This window comes from Lissotriton vulgaris, chromosome 1_1 (assembly GCF_964263255.1).
Source record: "Lissotriton vulgaris chromosome 1_1, aLisVul1.2, whole genome shotgun sequence".
Taxonomy (NCBI): domain Eukaryota; kingdom Metazoa; phylum Chordata; class Amphibia; order Caudata; family Salamandridae; genus Lissotriton; species Lissotriton vulgaris.
Genome location: NC_141685.1, coordinates 436,612,466 through 436,638,860, shown reverse-complemented (window position 1 = coordinate 436,638,860; position 26,395 = coordinate 436,612,466). Strand labels below are relative to the sequence as shown.

General features: G+C 42.8%; 1 protein-coding gene across 2 annotated transcripts in view; it reads left to right on the top strand.

The window, feature by feature from the left end:
* Positions 1-26,395, top strand: part of LOC147747315 (cytochrome P450 2J2-like) — a 423,976-nt gene that overhangs the window by 137,085 nt on the left and 260,496 nt on the right. For both annotated transcript variants that reach the window (XR_015307548.1, XM_086953115.1), the window contains exon 3: positions 23,369-23,518. Coding sequence is in view for 1 of the 2 variants with exons in the window: in XM_086953115.1 (XP_086809241.1) it covers positions 23,369-23,518 (150 nt within the window). In the remaining variant the exon portion in view is untranslated. The remainder of the gene's footprint in view (positions 1-23,368; positions 23,519-26,395) is intronic.

The following is a 26,395-nucleotide window of genomic DNA, read 5'->3' as shown; positions in this document are numbered from 1 at the left end:
TAGTTCCACTGCTCTCACAACTAGGCCTACTGTACATCCTACCTCAAGAACACCCCTTCAGACCTCTCCCACCACGCCCATCTGCACCCAAACACACCCATACCCTTATCCAATACTCTTACATGATCACACTCTTACTTTCCATTTTGCTAATCCCCACTGTATCTATGTCTCTCTCTTTCTTTATCGCACTCCCCATGTTACTCCACGTCAACTAACCTCTCCCTACTCAGTTCAAGTCCTCACCATCCTACATCTCCCTCCCCACGCCCCTGTCCTTGCAGTGTCCTTAATCTCACTACGCCACTGCACCCACCCCTCTTTACTACGACCCATGCTTCAACTAATTGACCTATCATGTCCTCCCACAATCATGCTTCTGCTTCCCTCCTCCTTCCCGCTCTCTCATCTAAACACCCCTCCCTCACCAAACACAACCCCAACTCCTGGACCATTCCTTACCCCCCTAATCTTTCCAAAAATGCCTAGAAAAATCTTAAACATAAATTACTTATCCAGCATCCTGAAACCCTTATTATTGATAACTACCATAGCCTCACTTCCCCCATTACCACAAATTACATCTTCTACTCCAAACGCCCCTCCAAATGGAAAAGCACCTACCTACACCACCTCCCCTTATCTAAATCGCGTAAGATTCCTTATGGTTTTAAACTATCCACCACTCCTTCTCCACTTTTCCCTGGTGAAATTGACATTTCCATTTTCAAAACAGGTAACATCTTGATACAAGCCTCCAAACACCACCTCACCATTTTTGAACATCAGTTCAACACCCTCTAACACCAGATGTCCATACCAACTCCTCTTCCCACACCTGCTCAACCCCAAGACCCCTAATGGCTCTCCCCTGACTTTCCAACATCAACCCCCACCACACGATTACTCCCAACCTTAATGACATACCCTCACCCTGAGCGCTATGCTATCACCCTCTCCTGTTCTCACCCCCCTCATCTCACCTAACTCAGTCACCACTCCTCATATCACTGCCCACTAATGCCTGTCTCTCCCTAACCCTTTTCATATCCCAACCTTCCCTTCTTTCCTCCCAGCTCTGCCCATAGCTCCAACATTAACCCCTACCTCAACCCTTCCTCCATCTCAACACACACGATCTGGCACACTCCCCCAACTCTGCCCCTAGCCCCAACCTTGATCCCCATCTCAGCCCTTCCCCCATCTTAACATACATTATCTCGCACTCCCCCCTAGCTACTACACCCCCTCCTTCCACTTCCTCTTCCTCCAAAAACTCCACTCCTACCCCCAACCCTCTTACTATTTCTCCTCACTTACCGTCCTCCACTTCCCCTCACCAGGCCTCCACCTCCTCAGGCTCAGTATCACCCCTATCCCTCACCCTTTGCCCTCTCTGACCTCCAATCCGCCTCCCCCAGTCAACTCTCACCTCACCCCTTCCCCTTCTCTTGTCCCTACATCATCCCCCCTGACCCCTCACCCACTCCTGACCCCAAACCTACCACCCCAGCTGGCAATACTCCCTCCCGTCCCCCTGCTCCTACCTTATCCCACCTCTCTTTTTTAACCCAGACACTTTGTAACATTGAACACAATATCTCCACCTTGATTACCGAATTTACCAGACATAGGGAAGAGTTCAAAAACTTCAAGTCCCCTAAACATAGAACCCCCTTATGGTCCTCGCAAATACCTGTATCCCAACCAATGGAAACCCACCCCTCTTCTCAACCGTTCACACAGACCTCTTCGCTTCTTAAATGACTATTCCGCCTCCAACCTAGGTGACATCTGAGACTTATACCCTAATAAGCCCACCCGCAAGGACTCTTCCTTCCCTCAATTCAACATTCCTGTTATTATAGGGATCAGCAGAATCCACTCTTCTCCCGAATCCAACCTAGCTGACATCTGTGACCCTTACCCTAATAAGCCCACCCGCAAGGATTCTTCCTTCCCTCAATCCAACATCCCTGTTATTATGGGGATCAGCAGAATCCACTCAGCCCTAAATCCCCCAGACCCCCCCAACATCCCTCCATGCCCTCCCCCCAAACCCCTGCCCTGCTTGCTCGTGAATTGCCGCCCAGCTGTTAGACATGCAACCGAAATATCCGAAACCATCCTTTGTGAACATATTGACATCGCCTTCCTCACAGAAACTTGGCTCAAGGACCACTCAACCCCCATACTCCACATACTCACCCCCCCTGGTTACTCCATTATCAAGAAAGACGGATCTGAGCGAATAGGAGAAGGTCTAGCAATTATTTTTTTAAAAGAACTCCAACTCTCCCAATCCAAGATTAAGGACTACACAATCTTTGAATATTTTGGAGCAGAACTTAATTTGAAGGGCTCTCCCCCAATACGACTACACAATATATACCACCCTCCTGGTGAACCATTGGCCTTCGCTGAAGAACTATCTGACCTCCTTATGCAATCACTACTTTCTAACTCCAAAAATCTCTTTCTTGGTGACTGTAACCTTTACTGGAATGAACCTGATGATCCCACAATCAACCTTCTCTCTAATCTTCTGGAGATTAGTGACCTCAAGCAACTCTGTCACACCCGACCCACACCAAAGGGGCTACCCTCGATGCTATCTTTGCTAATGAGGACTTAGCTTCCCTATCAAACACCTTCTCCACTGATTGGTCTGACCACCACCTGATATTGTTCAAAATTTCCCCATCAACCCCACCTGCTCCAGCTAGAAACAACAAAAGCAAGATTACGACTAGAAATCTTAAGCAAATCCCTCCAGATACACTTGAGTCTAAACTCCAAGCCCAATTCTGTCTCACCCCACCCTCTCTCTATGCACATGAACTCACAGAATACTACAATATATCAGCTTCTGAGGTCTTAGACCAACTTGCTCCTCTCACAAAAAAAACACTTATAAATATTCCCTCCAAATCCTAGTTTACCTCTGACCTCAACAATGAAAGACGCTCACTTAGACTCGCTGAAAGAACATGGAAACATCACCCCTCCTACAAAAAACAAATTTTCTATGAAAAGGCTTCTTTCTTCCACGCACCACGCACCCGGGCAAATAACCGACCCAGATAACTATTCAACATTGTTAGAAACCAAATATCTACGTCCCCCATCAACCTGCTGGCCTCTAATAACAAATGTGAAGTAATTGCAAGATTTTTTAGCGAAAAAATTGCCAAAATTGATAAATCCTTCCAGACTACTCAGCCCCCCCAACCTCCCAATGTCGTTCTGATGAGACCCCAACACCGCACCCCTGATACGGTCCCTTTTCCTCCCCTCATCCACCCTACCTGTAACCAGCCCCACTAAACCTCTGCTTAAAACAATGCCTCTTGGCATAATTTCAATCCCGCATCAGAACTAGAAGTCTTTAACATCGTATCTAAACTTAAACCATCTTCTCATACAAATGACCCACTGCCATCATCCCTTGTCCATGAACTAAAGCATATCATCGCCCCTTACTGGACCAATAGCATCAATTCCTCACTTTCCACGGGGTGCATCCCAGTTTCCCTCTAGCTTGAACAAATCACACCCATCCCTAAAATCCCCAAAGCCTACCCTAATGACCCTAATAACCTCCTCCCCATCTCCATCCTCCCCTTGCGCTCCATAGCCCTTGAAAATTGTGCCCTTCTCCAATTAGATAAACACATTGACTCCTTCAACCTACTCGACAATCTACAATCCGGTTTCCGCAAAGGGTGCAGCACAGAAACAGCATTGCTTAATATAGTAGATGATATCCACCTCGCCCTGGATAAGGGAGAGTCCTGCATACTCATTCTCCTCGATCTTACCGCTGCATTTGATACAGTGAACCACTCAACCTTACTAAAGGTGCTCCAAGATCGTTTCGGCTTAAATGGCGCTGTCCTTAACTGGTTCACCTTCTACTTCCAACACAGAACCCAACAAATTAAAATACAAAACCACCTCTCTTGCCCCACACCTGTCTCCTTCGGTGACCCTCAAGGATCAATTCTCTCTCCTGCACTTTTCAACCTCTTTATGGAACACCTTACCCTCATACTCAAGCAAGCCGGAATAAATTACCACCTGTATGCTGATGACACTCAACTGTACTATAAAATTAAATCCCACTCCGATATCCTCCCCCTCAACTCTGTCCTAATCAATAAACAAGCTTGGTTCTACTCCAATCACCTTAAACTCCATTAGACTGAAATCATTCTCTTCACTCCTAAAAATATTCCTCTCCCCATTCACTCTTGGGTCACTGACCTTAATGCCCTCATCTGCTCCCTCCCTCGCTGAATCAGTTAAATCTCTTGGCATCAACAGAGAGCTAACGCTTAATTCCCATGTAAAAAACCTGGCAAAGGGAGCACTTCTCACACTCCGACATCTTAAAAAAATCAAACCTTTTATCCCTGCTGATGATTTCAAATCGATTGTCCAATCTTTAGTCCTTTCAAAAATTGACTACGGAAATGCTTTAATCTCCGGAACTGCCAAAATTCACCTTACCCTCCTCAAATCCATCCTCAATTTAGCGGCTAGGCTCACAACGGACTGCAAACGCTGTGATCACATTTCACCTGTCCTCAAGGCCCTTAAATGGCTTCCTATTGAAGGACCCTCCTCCTATAAAATAGCCTGCATTACGCACAAAGCTCTCTACCAAAAAACCCCACCTTACCTCTCCAATAAACTCAACAAAGCGGGTGCGCACACCAGCTGAGCAGCAACAACTCTCTTCTCCTCATCCCCCCTCTTTTGAAAAAAACAAACCTCAAAATCCCGCTCCTTCTCTGGAAAGGCCCCCAGCATCTGGAATGCCCTGCCTAAAAATTTACGAGAAAACCCCTCCTATTTCAACTTCAAAAAAGACCTTAAAATACACATGCTCAACAAATACTGGGGCTCTTAAGCCCTCTTGTACTGCACTTACTACACCCACCTTTTCCCCAACTTCTCTCCCCCACTCACCACACATCCCACCTTCCTCCCCCTTCTACCCCTTACCTAAACCCTCTCCCCAACCCAATTCAACCTTCATCCCACCTCTTCTCCTCTTCCCCCTTCTTCTGAAAAAACAAACCTCAAAATCCAGTTCCTTCTCTGGAAAGGCCCCCAGCATCGGAAATGCCAGACCTAAACGGCCTATACGAGAAAACCCCTCATCCCAACTCCCAACTCCCGCCCCCTTATACCCCTTACCCAAATCTTCTCAACCCAATTCAACTCTCATCCCACCTTAATCATGCGCCATACCTGCCGGCTTGAGTCTGTTAATTTAACATACTGCAATCTATTACTAATTGTAAGTAGCCCATGGTGGTCCTTCGTAATAAAAATCCTAATTAGTTTCAGTCTGGCATCTGAGTAACTAAGCGCAGTTGAAAGATTTTGCACGGAGGTAGTATTTCTCTGCTTATTATGTAGATCAACTCATGCATCCCTAATCATTTGCAAGGCACTGTTGATCCTTTTCACAGCTCCTGTTCTATTTTAAATTTATTGTTTATGATGATTCAGAAGCCATTTTGACTCTGTCATATGTCTGGATATTGATGATTCTCAGGCTTTATATAACTCGTTATTGGCTATGTACAAAAGAAACTTTAGAAAAAACTTTAGCCAAAAGCCCGGTAGATGATCTACCATACTGTCAGTTAATCTGCATATGGAGAAACTGCTAGTAGAGGAAAAACTATTTCTGAGAGACGAACATACATTTCAAATAAGAAACTCTTGGCAAGTGGATACTTCAGAAGATTGGTTAAAAGAGCCTGGTCCTACCCAAGAGAACATTTACTGATAACAGAACAGAGGACCTGTTTTAGAGTTTGGTGGACAAGGTAGTCTGTCACAAACATGACAAAGTGCCTTGTCCACTAAACCCTTGGTCAGCGCTTTCAATTAGGAGTCAGGTAGACTGTCAGTTTTCAGACAATGGTGCCCCAGATGGATTCACCATTGGAAAATCTCTGTGGCTCGATGGAGTTTGGGGGGGAATCTGAGTAATGGCATCAGAGCCATCCGTCCTCTTTAGAGTGGACAGTCTGAAGTTCTTTGTTTCTGTCATTAACTGCCAGGTATGGGGAACATTAACATTTTGTTTTTTATAAACAATTCCCTGCTTTTTGAGTCTGTAGCAGATACAATTCCCCTCACTCATGATTTTAATGGATTTAATATATTATTGTTTTGCCTCCAAATGTCTGTCCTTAAGATAACCTATAGACAATAAATGGTTGAAACGCCGTTGACATTACCAGAAGTTAAACCTTCTAATTAAAATATATATCATGATTAGTGGACACTTATAGTGAAGTGTGTAAAACCCTGTTTTCTTGTTGTACTGGTCTCTTGATTTCTTTGAACATGCACTTATTTTCCCAAATGTTATCACTTGAGCACCGAACATCTCTTGCACAGTACGCCATAAAGTAAATAAGACATAAAATATGTTTGACTAGTAACTTTTAAAATACCTTTGCATGGGCTTCTTTTCTTCTATTTTTAAGTAGCTTGACTTTTATATTCCTTGTTACAACACTTGTATTTTTGTTTGTTTTTTAAATCCTCGAATTTGCAAAATACACCTCTAACAGCCATTGTTGCTTTCATATGCAGAAACCATTATATATATATATATATATATATATATATATATATATATATATATATATATATATATATATATATATATATATATAGGGTAATAGTACACAAGATGTTAATTGTATATAGTTGTATATATATGAAATGTTTGTATATATTTTACAAAGAAGTTTGAGGACTTTCAGTTTGTGCATTAGGGGCTATTTGATACATGGCATTTATGCAGTTATCACAAAAGAGCCACACCATACACAGTATTGCGGCTGCAACATTGCACAGATTGTAAATATATGAAATTTTATAATTTTATGAAATTTTAAAAGTATATGATGTACCTTTAGGAATACCTAGAATGTCCTCTATTTAAACTTCGTATGAAATATCGGATAATCTCACTGTATTTAAACATGTATCATTAAGACGTGGCCCAGTATTGCCTATCTTGCCTGCTTTGCACTTGCAAATGATTGTTTTAACAAATGTGTTGAATATTTCCACTAATTAAGTTGCAACCAATCAATGTCACCGTTGTTACTGCACTAGCACTTTAAATACACGCAACTCTTTCAGTGCGTCATGTGACCAAGGCCTCTGTGCAGGCCGAAACGTTATCCTGGCGTGGTGTACTGGAAAATAAAAACTCACCTGCACTCTGGGTCTTCCGTGTTCTTACTCGTTTGATGGCTGAGGATTGATAGCCTGTCGTGGTAGCGGGAACACAAGTGCGGAAATATATATATATATATATATATATATATATATATATATTACCTACTGGCGGTCGCCAGTAGGTATATATAGTTAGGATTTTTTTGAATAGGGATTTCTGAAAATTCTATGTTGAATAACTTTAGCGTTGATGGACGGAATTGGCTGAAATTTTCAGGAAAATGGCACATTTTGTTTCTGAGCGTCCCCTGAAAGTTTGGGGGGGTTTCGTTCGTCAAGCGGGGGGCGAGAAAAAAGGGGGGTCCCAAAACGTGTTTTTAACATTGAGTTTTCCATAGGGCGGTTGGACCCACTTTTAGCTTGAACGGCTGAATGGATTTCTATGAAACTTGGCAAAATTGTAGAGACTGTTTGCCTGATGTGCCTTTGCTAGTTCTCAAGATATGTGCTCCAGTGGATTTTGAGAAATTAACGTTCAAAAAAATATATATATCTGGGACAGCGTCCCGGTTAGCGCCCCGGTTCGCGTACCAGACGCGTAACGGAACTTTGCGAGGAGAAGCAGATTGGCTCTCCGGTGACTGTCAACATTCTAAACAGTCCGGAGCGGCCGCCATCTTGTCTCTCGAGGTGGAAATAAACGAAGGGGGCAAGGTAGACCCCTCCTGACCCCCTAGGATTGATGTGGGGGCTATTAAAGGGCCGCGGGCAAAAAAATAAAAAAAATGTTTTTCGATTTTTCGCGGTGGAAGCGCTACCCGGTACGCGAACCTGGTAGCTCACCGGTAGCGTAACGGGAGTCCGCCATCTTGTATATTGCAATTGTATTTTTGAACTGATTGTTCTTTCACTCTTTATTTTTTTTTCATTTTTTTTTTTTGGTTCGCTTCCGGTTCGCGCACCGGCGCGCGAACCGGGAAGCGAATAAAAAAAAAAGAGATTGCCAGAGTGCTAAACATTTTAGCATTTTTCTATAAATGGGAGGTAGTTCTGAAAAGAACTTTTTTTTATTGTTTTTGTTGTTTTATATTTTTTTATTTTTCTGATTTTTTTTAATTTTTTTTGTATTTTTTGAACAATTGATGGAGGTGACGCACCTCAGCAACGCTATAATTGATTGGATGCCACCTCTGCATGTGGCGGTGCATAGTATAGTTTCCAAAACTATACTTTTTGTCTGTACCTCGGGACAGAACTGCATCGCAAATGAGGCATGTCACCAGCCGGGCATTGACCTTTTTTTGCCCTCGAGGGTAAGAAAAAAATTGCCATATAAAATGGTCCATGCGGTGGGATTGCCGGGGCTCTTCACGCAAGAACTGGATCGGCTCTACCTCCTCTTCCTCTTCTTCTTCCTCTTCCTCTGGGTTTGGAAGGAACTGTGCAGGTGGTCCTTCCTTCCTAGGTGGTTGTGGTGGTGGTGGGGGTCCACCAGCTGCAGCTACTACAGATGCCATGACTAAATAAGCAGAAACAGGTGAGAAGTCAGAGTGAGGAAAAAAGGTGGGGGCTTTCATCATTTGGGGAAAAAAAAATGTTCTAAACCAATGAAAAGTGTTATTTTCAGGTCACATGACCTGCTATGCTTAAGTTACGCGTCCCGCTGCGCTCCCGGAGCGCTTCCGGGGTGCTGCGCTTCGCGCCTCGGGTCGCGCTCCGGAGCACTTCCGAGTGCGCTAACGCGGCTCGTCATAAGACGCATTACGCGGCAACGACGCGTCACGATGTTGTTTTCGAACGCGGAAGTTGCGCTAACGGAACGTTTCCCGGTGCACGGATCGGGTTGCGGCACCAAATTGAGCTAACGGGAAGCTACCCGGTGCGCGGACCGGTAGCGAAACAAAAAAAATAATAATAAAAAAACATGTATATACATAAAAAAATTATATTAAATACATATAAAATATATTTTTCCTTTAAAAGAAGAATACATTTTACAGCTTTTGATATTTGCTATTAAAAAACCATTGAAATTCACTGAAAAAACCATAGGTTATAGACCATATATAGTTAGGAATTAGCATTTACAAAACCTTGAATATTCACTGAAAAAACCATAGGTTATAGACCATATATAGTTAGGAATTAGCATTTACAAAACCTTATTTTACTCACACAAAACCATTGAAATTCGCAGATATAGTTAGTTGCACTAACTATATATCGCGCACCCACAATCCACTGCTGATGATGTCACATATTAGATCATTCATGACATGGTCAGTGACATCACTGATGACATCACTGATGACATCTCAAATGACATCACTGATGGCATCACTGATGACAACATCCAGTGACTGTATGTTTCTGTAAAGTTAAAATATGTCTTACATATTGAAGAATGAGTGGATGTACTGGATGAAGTATTTAGTAGGTGCATGACTGACTGTATGAGTGAGTGATTAAATGTGTCTCACTGAGTGCATGGGTTAGTGACTAAACTGTCTTAATTTGTGCATCATTATGTCTGTTGTTCTGTAAACTGCTGCATGTGTTGATCAGTAGCTATATGAGTAACTATATGGGTTATTGATTGGTTGCCCAAGTATTTGTATGGGAGACTGAGTGTGTATGTGGGTGGCTGGGAGGTGTATGACTCTGTGAATAGATGTGTGAGCAGTTGATTCACTAGATGTATGGGTTCAAAAGTGCATGTGGAAACAGCTGTATGGGCGGTTGACTGTGTGCATGAGTGTATTGGTGAGTGAATGGATATCTCAGTGCTACATGTCAAAGTAAGTACATATGTAAAACACAGTACATGTGAGAGTTGACATATATAAATAACTGTGCATAAGAGCCAGTGAATGTGTGAGTGGCTGTATGGATCATTGTGAACTTGTATCAGGGATTGTATAAGAGAGTAAATATGTGTTAGTATATGTTTGAATAAGTAAGGTGTGTATAACTGTATAGTTGAGGAAATGGAGGTGTGATTGATTCTTTGCATGACTGACTAGGTGTGTGAGTAACTCCATGGATGAGTGACAGTCTGTGAGTGTCTGTTTACACTGAGCGTATCTAAGGTTATATTAGAGTCTGAAGAGGTTCATCGTATTATCACATGAATGATGTCATCAGTGATGTGATCAGTAATGTCAAATGAGATGTCATCAGTGATGTCATTTGAGATGTCATCAGTGATGTCATCAGTGATGTCATTTGAGATGTCATCAGTGATGTCATTTGAGATGTCATCAGTGATGTCATCAGTGATGTCATTTGAGATGTCATCAGTGATGTCATCAGTGATGTCACTGACCATGTCATGAATGATGTAATATGTGATATCATCAGCAGTGGATTGCGGGTGCGCGATATATAGTTAGTGCAACTAACTATATATGCGAATTTCAATGGTTTTGTGTGAGTAAAATAAGGTTTTGTAAATGCTAATTCCTAACTATATATGGTCTATAACCTATGGTTTTTTCAGTGAATATGTATATATATATATATATATATATATATATATATATATATATATATATATATAAAGAATGAGAAGAGAGCAAGAGACAGAGAAAGAGAAAAAGTGTGGGAGTGAGAGAAAGGAAGAGATGGAGAGGGAGTGTTAACAACTGCACACGCGTTGTTCTGTGTTTCGGTTCTGCGCACCCAGGCTGCTGCATCCCATCCACTTCCACTGCCCAGAGGTGTCTAACAGCTGCTGCACACCCAGGGCCATATTATCTAGAAAGGCGATAACGTTATTGCTGTTTTAGCGGCAGGAAACTGCAGCAAAAGCGGCCATAAGAGGGTTGATAATATACCCTTGTGAATACCCATAGAAGCCCAGGTTTGATGTCCTTCCCACCAGAATCAGAGCCTGTTAGATAAAAAGCAAGATAAGAGTGTGCGTCATGCGTCCATCAAAGGAGAGAGGAAGAGAGAGAGAGAGAAAGAGTGAGAGAATGACACTGGAGAAAATCTTTGCAGCTCACCTTTGTGTCACCAGTATGTCTCCAACCACGTTATGGGACATAGTGCACCCTCAAGCTCCCACACCTAGAAGATAGTACAGAAGTAGTAATTGTAGGAAAGACCAGTATGCAGAAATGAAAAGACAGAGACGGCAATTCTCTTTATATGGTTTAATCCTCAGAACATGTTTTGTAAGCAGCAAGTATAAAGCAAGAATGACTGAACCCTCGTTAACTTCTACCTCCCAACATTCTCACATTCAAAACATAACATTTCCAAAGCGTTGCGAGGCAGCCACGAGCTGTCAGAGGAATGTCACGCTCATGTCTGCATGCTTTGATGCTCCCAACACACCTTACCTCTTTAAAAAAAATCAGAGAAAGGAAAGTTTGTCAACATTTGATGGTAGTAAATTTAAGAGTACAAAGTATGAAAAAAAAATACTCAACTACTTTGCTACTGATGTGGGAGCGATGGACATTTGGCCAACTGTAAAAACTGTCCTGCTATTGGAAAACTTGTTCAAAATGCAATAGGAAAGGGTAATGGAAGGGTATATACGACTGCGTACGCCTAAATCGATGTGCAGCCTTTCTGCATACAGGCTGTTGCACCCCATCCACTCCCACCGCCCAGAGGTATCTGCCCACTCCTGTGCACCCAGGCCTCACTGCTCACCTTTTCACGGTCACGGCACCCTCCACATCATGCAGCTCTGTTCTGCAAGGTAATAGGTCTCACATTGGGTACTGAGTCTTGTTCTGTTATGTTATGTTAAGCCATCTTGTATAGCGCAACAGCTACCCCAGCAAAGAGGCGTCCCGGCGCTGAGAGCAGCAAAACACAGGAGAGAGACCTAAGCTGCAGGGAAGAGGTAGGTTTTGATCGCCTTACGAAACATCAGATAACTGTCCAAACATCGGATCTGGAAAGGAAGAGAATTCCAGAGTTTAGCTGCTAGGCTACAGAACGACGGTTCGCCAGCACAAACGCGGTCCAGAGGAACGGTGATCGTGCATTGCCCCATAGAGCGCAGGGGGCGCCAAGGGGTATAAGGCACAAATAGATTGGCCATGATCCTCGGGAGGCAGACTTCAGAATTTTAAAGGCCAGAAATAGGGCCTTGAACTCAATGCGCTTGGCCATAGGTAGCCCGTGTAGTCGACGAATGGCGCCAGTTGTAGGGCAGCTTCTAGGGAGCCCAAGTAGGGCTCTGGCAGCCGCATTTTGGACTCTCTGCAGACGTGTGATCTCAGCCTTATTAGCCCCCAAGAGGAGAGAGCTGGCATAGTCCAGCCTTGACAAGATAGCTGCTTGGACAATCGTTTGTCGCGTGGACGGGTCAAAGTACTCCAGCATGGGTTTCAGACCCTGAAGTATGCCAAAACAGGTACCAGCCACTGTCTTGGTATGATCCTGAAAAGTGACGGTGGAATCCATCCACATCCCCAGGTTCTTTACCACCAATTTAGGGATGGGTGGACACCCAAGACTGACCGGCCACCAACGCTCACTCCAGAGCTCGGGGTCTCTCCCTACCAATAACACCTCGGATTTATTAGCGTTGAGCTGGAGACAGTTGGCGGTCATCCACTCCGTAACTGCTGCCAAACTGTTCTTAAACATGGGAGCATCGCATATAGTGTCATCGGAGAGGGCCACCACCAACTGCGTGTCATCAGCATAGGAGACAATGGAAAGACCCCAATCCCGAGCCACTGCAGCCAAAGGTTGGACATATAGATTGAACAGAACAGGCCTAAAAGCAGAGCCCTGCGGCACACCCTGTCAAATAGAGTGGACACGAGAGAGAAACGGCGGAGCTGTCACTTGGAATGTTCTCTCAGAGAGGAAAGATCTAAACCACTCCAAAGTTGGTCCGACGATCCCGGCCTCTTCCAGACGCAATAAAAGAATCTGGTGGGAGACCGTATCCAATGCAGCACTGAGATCTAACATGATCAGTGCTGCTGTCTTCCCCGCATCCAGGACGGTCCGCACGTGTTTGGACAGAGCAAGGAGAGCAGTCTCAGTGCTGTGACCTGGCCGGAAACCGTTCTGTGAGAGATCCAGGGTGCCTGTCCAGAAATGTTGTTAGAATGGACTTTATATGTGCCTCTGTAATCTTAGCTGCCCATGGTAAAAGAGAGATTGGACAGAAGTTTTCCAATTTGGCTGGATCCAATGAGGGTTTTTAAGAAGGAGGACCACCATAGCCTGTTTCCATAGCCTGGGGACCACCACGGTCGAAAGCGAGGCATTCACCACCTGGCACAGGGATGGCAAGAGCACAGGTAGTGCGTTCAGGAACTGTCTGGGCTTAAGAGGGTCTGCTGGGGAGCCTGATTTGACTTTGCAGCATAGCAAACGAAACTCATCCTGAGAGACCGAGGGAAAGGCCTTAAGAGTGTGGACAGTAGGAAGTAAGTGTGTGGACCTAGGATGGGCCACACAGGGAGGGAAGGAGCTGTATATAGTTTCCACTTTGCTGACAAAAAAGGTAATGAGATCCTCGCAATGCTGTTTAGAGGCGATTACGGGTGCCACTGGAGTTTTCCTTTATTTAAGATCGTTAAGTATTTTAAAAATGCACATGGCCGGGTTACTGCTAGACTTAATTTCATTAACGATTCAGAAAAGGGGGTGGTGATGAACAGAGTGTCTGAATTAAGCAGACCACTCTTACCCAGTCCAAAGATCAGGGCTTGATCCATCACCGTTATTTAACTCACTGCCCCATCCCAGCTCAGAACCTGGCTATATGCAAATCAGTCTGTCCCTGGCCCAGTGATCATGGGAACAGGGCAGACCAAACTACCAAGCCAATTCTTCACCAGAAAGGAGACAAGCTTCCGGGGACCGGTTTCTGGCATTTCAGCCGTCGTCGACCCGGCTTGCTTGAATCCTGATGGAGCAGTGAGTAAGGGACTCATGTCTGAGTATACCCTGCCACACCTATAGTGGCCAAAAACGATTCAGAAAAGGGGGTGGTGATGAACAGAGTGTCTGAATTAAGCAGACCACTCTTACCCAGTCCAAAGATCAGGGCTTGATCCATCACCGTTATTTAACTCACTGCCCCATCCCAGCTCAGAACCTGGCTAAATGCAAATCAGTCTGTCCCTGGCCCAGTGCATCATGGGAACAGGGCAGACCAAACTACCAAGCCAATTCTTCACCAGAAAAGAGACAAGCTCCCTTGCTCATTGCACCATCAGGATTCAAGCAAGCTGGGCCGATGACGGCTGTAATGCCAGAAACCAGTCCCCGGAAGCTTGTTTCCTTCCCAGTGAAAGAATTGGCTTGGTAGTTTGGTTTGCCCTGTTCCCATGATGCACTGGGACAGGGACAGACTAATTTGCATGTAGCCAGGTTCTGAGCTGGGATGGTGCAGTGAGCTAAAAAACGGTGATGGATCAAGCCCTGATCTGTTGACTGGGTAGGAGTATTCTGCTTAATTCAGAAACTCTGTCCATCACCACCCCATTTTCTGAATCGTTTTGTCCACCATAAGCGTGGAAGGGTATGCTCAGATGTGAGTCCCTTGCTCATTGCACCATCAGGATTCAAGCAAGCCGGGCCGATGACGGCTGTAATGCCAGAAACCGGTCCCCGGAAGCTTGTTTCCTTCCCAGTGAAAGAATTGGCTTGGTAGTTTGGTTTGCCCTGCTCCCATGATGCACTGGGACACGGACAGACTAATTTGCATGTAGCCAGGTTCTGAGCTGGGATGGTGCAGTGAGCTAAAAAACGGTGATGGATCAAGCCCTGATCTGTTGACTGGGTAGGAGTATTGTGCTTAATTCAGAAACTCTGTCCATCACCACCCCCTTTTCTGAATCGTTTTGTCCACCATAAGCGTGGAAGGGTATGCTCAGATGTGAGTCCCTTGCTCATTGCACCATCAGGATTCAAGCAAGCCGGGCCGATGACGGCTGTAATGCCAGAAACCGGTCCCCGGAAGCTTGTTTCCTTCCCAGTGAAAGAATTGGCTTGGTAGTTTGGTTTGCCCTGTTCCCATGATGCACTGGGACAGGGACAGACTAATATGCATGTAGCCAGGTTCTGAGCTGGGATGGTGCAGTGAGCTAAAAAACGGTGATGGATCAAGCCCTGATCTGTTGACTGGGTAGGAGTATTCTGCTTAATTCAGAAACTCTGTCCATCACCACCCCCTTTTCTGAATCGTTTTGTCCACCTTAAGCGTGGAAGGGTATGCTCAGATGTGAGTCCCTTGCTCATTGCACCATCAGGATTCAAGCAAGCCGGGCCGATGACTGCTGTAATGCCAGAAACCGGTCCCCGGACGCTTGTTTCCTTCCCAGTGAAAGAATTGGCTTGGTAGTTTGGTTTGCCCTGTTCCCATGATGCACTGGGACAGGGACAGACTAATTTGCATGTAGCCAGGTTCTGAGCTGGGATGGTGCAGTGAGCTAAAAAACGGTGATGGATCAAGCCCTGATCTGTTGACTAGGTAGGAGTATTCTGCTTAATTCAGAAACTCTGTCCATCACCACCCCCTTTTCTGAATCGTTTTGTCCACCATAAGCGTGGAAGGGTATGCTCAGATGTGAGTCCATTGCTCATTGCACCATCAGGATTCAAGCAAGCCAGGCCGATGACGGCTGTAATGCCAGAAACTGGTCCCCGGAAGCTTGTTTCCTTCCCAGTGAAAGAATTGGCTTGGTAGTTTGGTTTGCCCTGTTCCCATGATGCACTGGGACAGGGACAGACTAATTTGCATGTAGCCAGGTTCTGAGCTGGGATGGTGCAGTGAGCTAAAAAAACAGTGATGGATCAAGCCCTGATCTGTTGACTGGGTAGGAGTATTCTGCTTAATTCAGAAACTCTGTCCATCACCACCCCCTTTTCTGAATCAGACTTAATTTCATTGGCATAATAAGCAGCCCGCTCCGATTGTATGGCCCGATGGTAGCTCTTAATGGCAGACTGATACCGGCTTTTAGCTGCCCGATCATAATCCCTCCGCCATTCTTGCTCCAGTTTTTTACAGGTTTTACGTTGTGTAGCTAAACTGTCCGAAAACCAAGGGTTGGAGTTAGAGTTGCAGCATTTTGACCAGGCGGCCGGGATAAGCGAGTCCAAGATTTTAACAATCCAATCACAGAGTGTTTTATATGCCACATCCGGATCATTGGGCAGTTTAGGAGTTTCTAAAGCGAGCAAGCCGTGGAATTGCTTGCGGTTCAGTTTTCGCCAGGGGAAGTCTTGATATGGCCATGGCAGAGGACATACTAGTGCACCTATCATCATCGCAGGTTGTACACCCGCTCAGTGCTTGCGGTGCTACTAACTCAGTGAGAAGTGAGGCCATGTACTCTAAACTCTGAAATGGCATAGTGCACGTGCGCCCGGTCTTTTATATTAGCAGGGTCACTTGTCTTGTGACGCCTGTGCTGGATGGGTGTATACCAGCCAGTAGGGAGTGCCTGTGGTATTAGTATTGCCAGATTGGGCTACATCACGTCTATTGTCCACAACACTACAAGCACCAGCAGTATATATACAGATGGAGAGGTTTATGATCTGTATAGTGAGGTCTGTCCAGCACATCACCGCTACACTTAGTATTGTGTGCATTATTATTATTGATGGGTGAGTTGCGTCCTTTGTTTAATTGGCTAAGGTGTTCCAACAACAAGCTTAATGTTCATTGGCTGCGAACCATCGAAAGTAGAAGTGTTTTCTGCCATTCACTTCTCCTTCGGAGAGTAGCAAGGACATCTAATTGGCTCACATGTTGTAAGGAGGACCTTCCAGAGCTTAATGTTGATTGGTTTCAAAGTATTGAAAGTAGAGTGTTGCTAGGTATTCCCTTCTCCTCTGCGGAGTAGGAGGACATCTGATTGGCTGACGTGTTCTAAGGAGGAGCTTCCAGAGCTTGATGTTGATTGGTTGCGAACTATTAAAAGTGGAAGTGTTGCCAGGCATTCACTTTTCCTCCGCGGAGTAGGAGGGACATCTGATTGGCTGACATGTTCCAAGGAGGACTTTCATAAGCTCAATGTTGATTGGCTGTAATCCATTGAAAGTAGAAGTGTTGTCAGTGATTCCTTCCCCCTCCGGGGAGTATTAGGGAAATCTCCTTTTGTAACGGGTTTGAAGCGGGACCTTCCCCAGCTTAATATTCATTGGCTGTGAAGCATTAGAAGTAGAAGTTTTGGCAGCCATTCCCTCCTCCTCTGCGGAACAACATGAACATTTTATTGGCTAAAGTGTTCAGAGTACAAGTTTTCTCCTTATTGGGTGGGAACAGTTCACTGTTGTCAGGCATTTTGTGATGCACTTCCAAAGGAGTACGGGCAAGCAAAGTAGTAGAGGGGAGGGTAGGAACACTATTAACTCTGTACAGTGGTCACAAGGTGGTGGAGAGGGATTGTAAAGGTAACAATTGTTTTTTACATATTTTAAGGACCATTCATATAATTGCCATGGGGTGTGCAAATCATGGCGGAAAAATAACAGAGTGTCTTCCAGTCTTCTTTTTATCAAGATTGCGGGTGGGATACTTCCCAGAAGCACTATTTACTTATAATGTGGTGTTTACTTTTCTGACGGGAAGTTGTGGTTGTGCAGCAAATATTTCAGTCTAGGTTTCAAACAGTTTTTATTTAGCAATTACAAATAAACTTTTTTCGGAAACTGACGCTGTATATATCAAAGGGGTGACAAATAAAAATGGAATTTCATAAAATATCACTTAAGCAAGGCCACGCCCTCCTTTTTTCTGGTATAGTTTGTAAAAGTGTTGCCCCATTTTCTTGATAATATAAGAGGGTATCAGTTACTTTTAGATAAAGTAGAAAAGAAGTGCTACAACAAACACTCCCGCACTAATCTGAGCAGGTGCATCAGATTGTCACGTGGATGATGTCATCAGTGATGTCATTTGAGATGGCATCAGTGATGTCACTGACCATGTCATGAATGATGTAATATGTGACGTCATCAGCAGTGCATTGCGGGGGCGCAAGTTATAGTTTGCTCAACTAACTGTAAGAATGAAACTTCTATGGTTTTTTATGAGTGAAATGTCCAGCTAACTATAATGTCCCTGAAACCTATGTTTTTTTCAGTGAATTTCAAAGGTTTTTTAAATGCTAATTTGTAACTATAACTTCTGTAAAACCTATGGTTTTTTCAGTGAATTTCTAAGGTTTTTTAAATGCTAATCTCTAACTATAACGTGCCTGAAACCTGTGTTATTTTCAGTGAATTAATATGTATGTATATGTTCTCTGATATTCCCCGTTTGATCTCAAAGCAACTCACATGTAAAACGGAGTATGCAGTTTATGTGCTGGAGTGTCCGTGTGCCCTGCTATATGTGGGCAGTTCCAAGTTGCAGGTGCACAAGAGGATACTCCAGCACCTCAGGGCCATCAACACCGAGGACCAATCTTACACAGTGGCGCGTCATTTCAAAGAACATCATGGCAAACAAAGTCATCTTTTGAAATATTTTGCCATTGACGCGATTCCACCCTTACGTAGAGGTGGTAATAGGGATGCTAAACTGCGGGCCCTAGAAACAAAATATATCCTGGACTTGGATACTAGGGCTCCGATGGGTCATAACACCAGTATTGATTTTCATACACATCTTTAAATCACACTTTAGGCCCTTACAGACCCCCCATGAGATTGCCCCAATCACCAATGATTATACTATACCTTTTTCTGCTTTTTACTATCATATCATGTGTATTCCTTGATAGGATTGAGATCATTTAGGCTTCTAGTCAATGGCATCTGGCTCAAAGTAGCAGCTTTAATTAACTGAAATCCCAACTTACATTCTGTTACATTTGACCCGTGTTTGGTATGAAATCATTTAAAAAAAAACTTCTTATATAAAAAAATGAAATTACACCCCAGATTGACCACCAAGGGGACTTTTTATGTCAACACTTAATAAGTTTGTGTTTGTACTTTATACACTTACACCTTCGTCTCCAGTCACAATATTTGTTATACATGGTTTGGTGACAATATGGGGATTTTAACCCCTTGTTTTTGATGAAAATTTAAATAATTCATAGTCAGGCACAGAGTATAAAATAGACATGAACATGCGATTTCACCCACTTGGGTTCCATTCAAATGATGTTTACATAGTTGTTATCATGTAATGTATTTCAAAGTGAACATTTGATGAAACTCTATTTTAGGGTTTGTGAAATTTTTAACATTACGTGTTTTTGTTTACAATAATTCATCTATGTTTCCATAAAATGTACAAGGGTTTTATATAATGATTTTAACAAATATGAAATCTAATATTCCCTTGAAAAATAACATCAATTTGTTTTTACCATTGTAAATACAGTTCGTGTTTTAACCCGAATCTATTTACTATGTCTATTACTCTGTATGTGTGAAGTCACCAATCATGTTGTACTACCAATTGCACTTGCACTTTAAATAATTGGTGTCCCGCCCCTGATGTCATGTGATCAAGGACTCCGTGAAGGCCGAAACGTTATGCTGGTGGAGATTTTGAAAATAAATAATTTTTCACCTCTGCCTGGGCCGACTTTCATTTCTGGACTGGTGGTGCCTGGTAACTACGGGGGTACGCTGGTCCGTGTGGGACGAGTGCGAGAGGCATGTATATATATATATATATATATATATCAGTTCAATCCTGCTTCACCTTTGAAACATTGAATAGTTAAGGAGGTAGGTCCCGGGATGTAGCGTCAGCTGGACCATATAATATATTTTGAAAGAGCAAAACGCCAACCCCACCACTTTTCAAGTGCTCATAAATCCGAGCCAACAAATCGAACTGGATTCCAGATTTGTTAGGTATATTTTATTTATACCCTTTACTTAGAAGTTTTCGACATTTAAAAACAGTAATCATATGTTTGAGAAAGACACTCAACATGTAACACTCAACATGTAACAATACAAAAAATCACAAATCCCTAAATGAATTATTTCAACAAACAAAAGTAATATTGTACACCTTTTCTTATTGAACACTAGCAAACAATAAATCTTTGCACATATTCAAAACAATCAATATTTCAACTCAATGGTAGAGACACGTTCAAAGAAGAAAATCAAAGAACACAGATTAATTTGGAACATTAATCAGATTCAGAAATCAATCCTGTATATTTCATGTTTCTTTCTATTCTGCCGACGCGTTTCGAATCCGTGGACAAAATACACAGACTCTCATCAGGGCTCAATCAATGGAGTTCTGTAAGGTGTATTCAAAAAAAAGAGAGAGAGAGCAGCGTGTCACCAACCATCATTAAATAATAGGTGACCGTCCCCCATACCCCTTTAGTCCCTTTCTGTACCTGTTAGTCAATCCGGAGCAATTATCGTGATGATCTAGTCACACCAACACTTTAGCGAGACAGTGTTACCTGCAAGATAACAATAGACTCAGAATGTGCAGACATAGTGTAATTCAAGTTGTGCACACGTGAGCAAGCCCAAAGAAAAGGGGGGTTCATACCTTGCACAGGCGTGAGTGCTTCTCCCTGTCCCAGTTATTCAGTTTCTATAAGGTCCTCTGTCGACCTGCAAATAACATACCCAAGTCGCTACATTAGACCCAATGAGGCAATTCGGATCAAAGATGTTAAAGAGCGTGCTAATTAGCTAAAGCGTACCTGGAGGCACAGCATAAGATCAAAGGCCTCTCAGCGATCTTTTCTTCCCACTTAAGGTCTCTTGATATATACAAACGGCCGTTCTACAATGAAAAAAGAACGGTTCTGAGTATATATGTCGCCTGGGGTCGAGTACATGCAATGTGACAGAAAACGTATTCTCTGCATCTAAGCACGAAAACTGTGCTGCGGGTGCACATATATAAACATTTACGTCATGCGCATCAAGTACGGCAAAATAACAATTCACGTGTGCACAACTTGAATTACACTATGTCTGCACATTCTGAGTCTATTGTTATCTTGCAGATAACACTGTCTCGCTAAAGTGTTGTTGTGACTAGATCATCACGATAATTGCTCCGGATTGACTAACAGGTACAGAAAGGGACTAAAGGGGTATGGGGGACGGTCACCTATTATTTAATGATGGTTGGTGACACGCTGCTCTCTCTCTCTTTTTTTTTAATACACCTTACAGAACTCCATTGATTGGCTTTTAGATATAGGAGAATGGATGGCTACCAACTGCCTTAAATTAAATTCTGAAAAAACCGAGGTACTCATTTTCGGACCCCTCTCGCCAGCCTGGCCATCAAGTTGGTGGCCAGAGACCTTCGGTACCCCTCCTACCCCAACTGCCAAAGTCAGGAACCTTGGTATCATCTTCGACGAAGGTCTAAATTTCATGGACCATGCCAACAAAACGGTGTCCACAGCACACCTGAAACTAAAGATGATCAGGAAAATACGCCCTTTTCTTCCTGACTCAGCCATCAAAACACTGGTCACCTCTCTTGTCCTCTCATCCCTGGACTATTGTAATGGTCTCTTCCCCAACGCTCAATCCAGAGTAATCACCAAACTGCAGACTATTCAAAACGCGGCAGCACGTCTGCTCTCTGGCAAAACAAAATATGAACCTATTTCCAATAACATAAAGGATTTTCACTGGCTCACTGTGCGAAAAAGAATCCACTTCAAATCCCTCTGTATTGTGTTTAAAGCACTTAACAATCAAGGACCTCACTTTTTAAAAGAACAACTACAACAACACAAACCCACTAGAGCCTTACGATCGGCTACTCTCAATCAACTGGTCATCCCCCGTACTAAAACTGTCACCTGGGGTGACCGGCGTTTTTTGGTGGCCGCCCCCAAGCTCTGGAACACGCTACCTCTAAACATCAGGCAAAGTCCCACTCTTCTCCAATTCCGTAAACTTTTGAAAACCTGGCTGTTCACTCAATGATCACTTCCTTCGCTTACAGATTGTCACAAATAACTGGTTCATTAGCGCCAAGACGCCCACGGGTAAATGCTGCGCTTTATAAATATAAAAAAATAAATAAATAAATAAATTGATTGAGCCCTGATGAGAGTCCGTGTATTTTGTCCACGGATTCGAAACGCGTCGGCAGAATAGAAAGAATCATGAAATATACAGGATTGATTTCTGAATCTGATTAATGTTCCAAATTAATCTGTGTTCTTTGATTTTCTTCTTTGAATGTGTCTCTATCATTGAGTTGAAATATTGATTGTTTTGAATATGTGCAAAGATTTATTGTTTGCTAGTGTTCAATAAGAAAAGGTGTACAATATTACTTTTGTTTGTTGAAATAATTCATTTAGGGATTTGTGATTTTTTGTATTGTTACATGTTGAGTGTTACATTTTGAGTGTCTTTCTCAAACATATGATTACTGTTTTTAAATGTCGAAAACTTCTAAGTAAAGGGTATAAATAAAATATACCTAACAAATCTGGAATCCAGTTCGATTTGTTGGCTTGGATTTATGAGCACTTGAAAAGTGGTGGGGTTGGCGTTTTGCTCTTTTAAAATCACCTTTGAAACAGGCACCGACACACTGTGTGAAAGTATTAGAATGTATTGAACAGAAAAAGCTCCCGACACGTTTCGGTGGTTAAACCACCTTGTTCACAAAGCTCGGCACCAATAAGAGAATTGTTGACATTGCCATGGCAACCATGTCGCAGACATGGAAATCAAAGACATTTTACAACTTATGATTGTTGCTAGCACAACATAAATTCATAAATTAGAAAATAATAATTTCAATGGATCTCAGCCTAATAATACATATAGATATGAAGTAAATAACATTCAAGAGGATTATGTTTCAAAAATTCTTGCTGTGAATATCATGACGACATATTTTCCTAGTGAAAGACCCTCTCTAAATATACTTTGAGCTCAATCCGCCATAATGCTGTTTCATTAAATCACAGTAATGACCTATCTGCTCTAAACCATAGAATGCAACTGCAAAGTTTAAGCTTATGCAAATAGGGAGAAAGATAGGACAAGAACAGTAAAGCGGAGTCATGAAAAGGCAGAGGGAGGGAAAGAAAGTCTCTCCCCGGTGGGCTATGTGCAAGAGTTCACAATCACTAAGGTAGACATTCCATCTCATTTACGTATTTCAACCATAACACATATATATAAATATACAAGCTGTAATGCGATTTTTCTCCTCCAGGGTTGATTAATTCTAATGGGCATTCCTGGAAACAACAGAGGAGATTTGCTTTATCAGCCCTGAGGAATTTTGGAATGGGTAAAAAGAGCCTGGAACAACGAATCAACGAGGAGATCAGATTCCTAAGTGAAGTAATAGAAGAACAGAAAGGTGAGTATACACATGAAGGGAACACTTGGGTTACTAAACTGTATAATCTTGAGTTGCATAACTTAGTTTGCTATTTGTCATGCACATCTACAGCAATCCTCTCCATGGATATTACAGAAAATAGAGCTTAGCCCGAGGATTAACGTTCCAATTACTAGTGAGAAGGTAATTGGGTGTGGTCAAATTGCACCCAGAATTACTGATACTAGCAGGTAAACTCATCTGCGGGATCTGCAGTTTCACTCAATTACTCAAGTGTCGAATGTTGCTGGGGAAATGGCAGTGCCAGGTTTTTCTACACACATACCCAAAAATACCACCTAGACCGAAAACGACATAAAACAACTGGAAATATGTGATTTCTGATGCCAAATTCATTTAGTTGTGCAACAAAATATGCTTTTCAATGCCTCATTGAAACTTTTGAGCAGCACACTCTCAGAGAAGATTGTTCCTGATTGGTATCTTCATGCTTTGAACATGTGGATTTACAATTGTATGAAATTGAGTTATTTGTTGAAAGGGTTAGAACCCATTTCAAGAAATAACCGCAGACTTTGTCAGGCACAAACCAGTTAAACTTAACTTAAAGGCAATGTGTAAAGTATTTTTGCAACACTTTAGCAAGAATAAAGCGAAAACAACGCACAAGAACATTCCCAAACCAGTTTAGAAACATAGACAATATTTTAATAAATAAAATGAAACCCAAACAACAAAAATGCAATAAGTGGAACTGGAACTTTGAATTGAAAATAGCACTTATAAAAAGCCCAAAGTGCCAAGTGTATTATCTGGTCATGCTGGACAGGAACCAATTGAAAGGTAAGGCCGACCATGATGGAGCGTTGGAGAACAGTCTTTGTGAACAGGGCTGACGGTGGGCCAGGTTGGTGGCTGGATCCGAAGAGGGGTTCATCGACTTTGGCAAGCTGCAGAGCAGGACCTCTATGAGGCATCAGCACAGGTGGGAAACTCAATGTTAACTACGTCTATGGAGGGGAAAGGTCCGAGCACGCAAATTCCGAAGTTTGGGCCAGGAAAGTGTTATTGACAGTGGGTTGTTGGTCGATATTGGTTGCTGGAAAATCCTCTATGTTCAGACTAAGAAACTTCTCTGCAGGTATTTATTTAGCAAAACAGAATCCCTTTCTATTTTTTGTTTTAAAAGTATGTAATTTGAAGGGTGCAACAATGCTATGCACTAACAAGATGCCTTCTGTGATCTTTTAAAGGCAATTTCAGTATACTATGCTGGTATAATCCCCCTCGAGAAAGATTTTAAATTTTGGGTCTCAAGAAGGTCTACTCTATTTTGTATAACGACTTCTGTATCTAGGAGTAAAAAAAAACAGTTTACTCTTAAATATCAGTGTCACAAAGGTACAAATAATAATTTCCAAAAACAGCTTACACACACATGCAAATTATTAAGACACAACGCAAATGATCTTACAACAAAAATCCTTTCACACATCTTTAAATTGCCCAGATATGTCAGTAGCTGGCTCATATGCAACCCAGCATTGCACGTGTTTTCTAACCGGCAAAGGCATGTCCACCAGCTTAGACGTAGTACATGATCCATAGTATCAGGATCTCCACATGATTTGGGATAACATGACTTAGAGTAACCTTCTAGTCTCACAAATAAGACCTTGCAACGTCCCTCAGTTGCTGCCCAATAAGTCCAGAGTTTTTTTATAACACATTTTTATTGAGTTTGCATCACTTATACAAAAAGAAAAGATACATGGAAAGACAAAAGATTAAAAAAGGTAATAAAACGTGTTCACCCACCACCATAAAACATGCCACTGTGGCATTCACAGGCCTAATTGACTCCATCGCAGTGCCTCGATGCGGGGGATCATGTTTCCCACATTTTTTTATATTTTTGTGGACACACTCTGGCAGTATATATAGGTTTAACCATGTTCCTGCATTGGTCAAGTTCCCTCCTCCATTTCTCCACTGAAAGAGAGTCTGCAATCTTCCACTGTCTCTTTTAGTCTTTTGCCACCAGGATGCCCAACCACAATAAACCCATCTTTTATCTGTTAGTGTCTATATTTATGTTTATATTTAAAATGGTGAGTTTTGGGTCTGCTGGTAAGATCCAGCCCAGCAAGGCCAAGACTTCCTCCAGATAGGGCTGATTACGCTTCATCCCATATCTGTGCAATAGGCCCTATCCTTAAAGGTAGATAAGGGAGGTCACTGCATCAATAGTTCATAGTTTGAGTCATGGAAGGTATATCTATTCAAGTAGTTAAGTTGGATCAGTTGATACTTCGACACAATGCCTTATTGCTGAGGAACACCCTAGCTTCCCTCCAGTTCTCATCAGAAAGAGGGCCCAAATCCTGTTCACAATCCTGACACGTTGTGTGAAAAGAGTTGGCAGGGTTGGTTACTAGAGACCGAAATACTTGGATAATCGTATGGCTTCTAACTCTTCTGACAGTAGTTTCATCTGTAGGTGCCTAAACCGAAGGAGATCTTCACTCCCGAGATATAGGGTGTAATCGCATGTCGTTATTGCAAGAAGCAGAAGAATTGGCTACGGTGTAACTGATAATGTTCTTGGAAGGACTTTGACCCAGTTTCTGGCATAAACCTGTACTGGTTCAGCTGGACTAAGGAAAAGATTACTTTTGGAAGTTGGTTAGCAAGGGCCTTCTCAGCTATTTTGACTATGATATTTAAGAAGGAGATTGGGTGGTAGGACGAGCAGAGGTGTGGGTGTGATCATATTTATGAATAATCACTGTCTCAGCCGTACGCAAGACCAGTGGAGATTGGCCCATCTATAATGATTCCTTTATCACGTTCCCAAATGAATCAAATACTTTGGGGGCATAGATCTTATAAAAC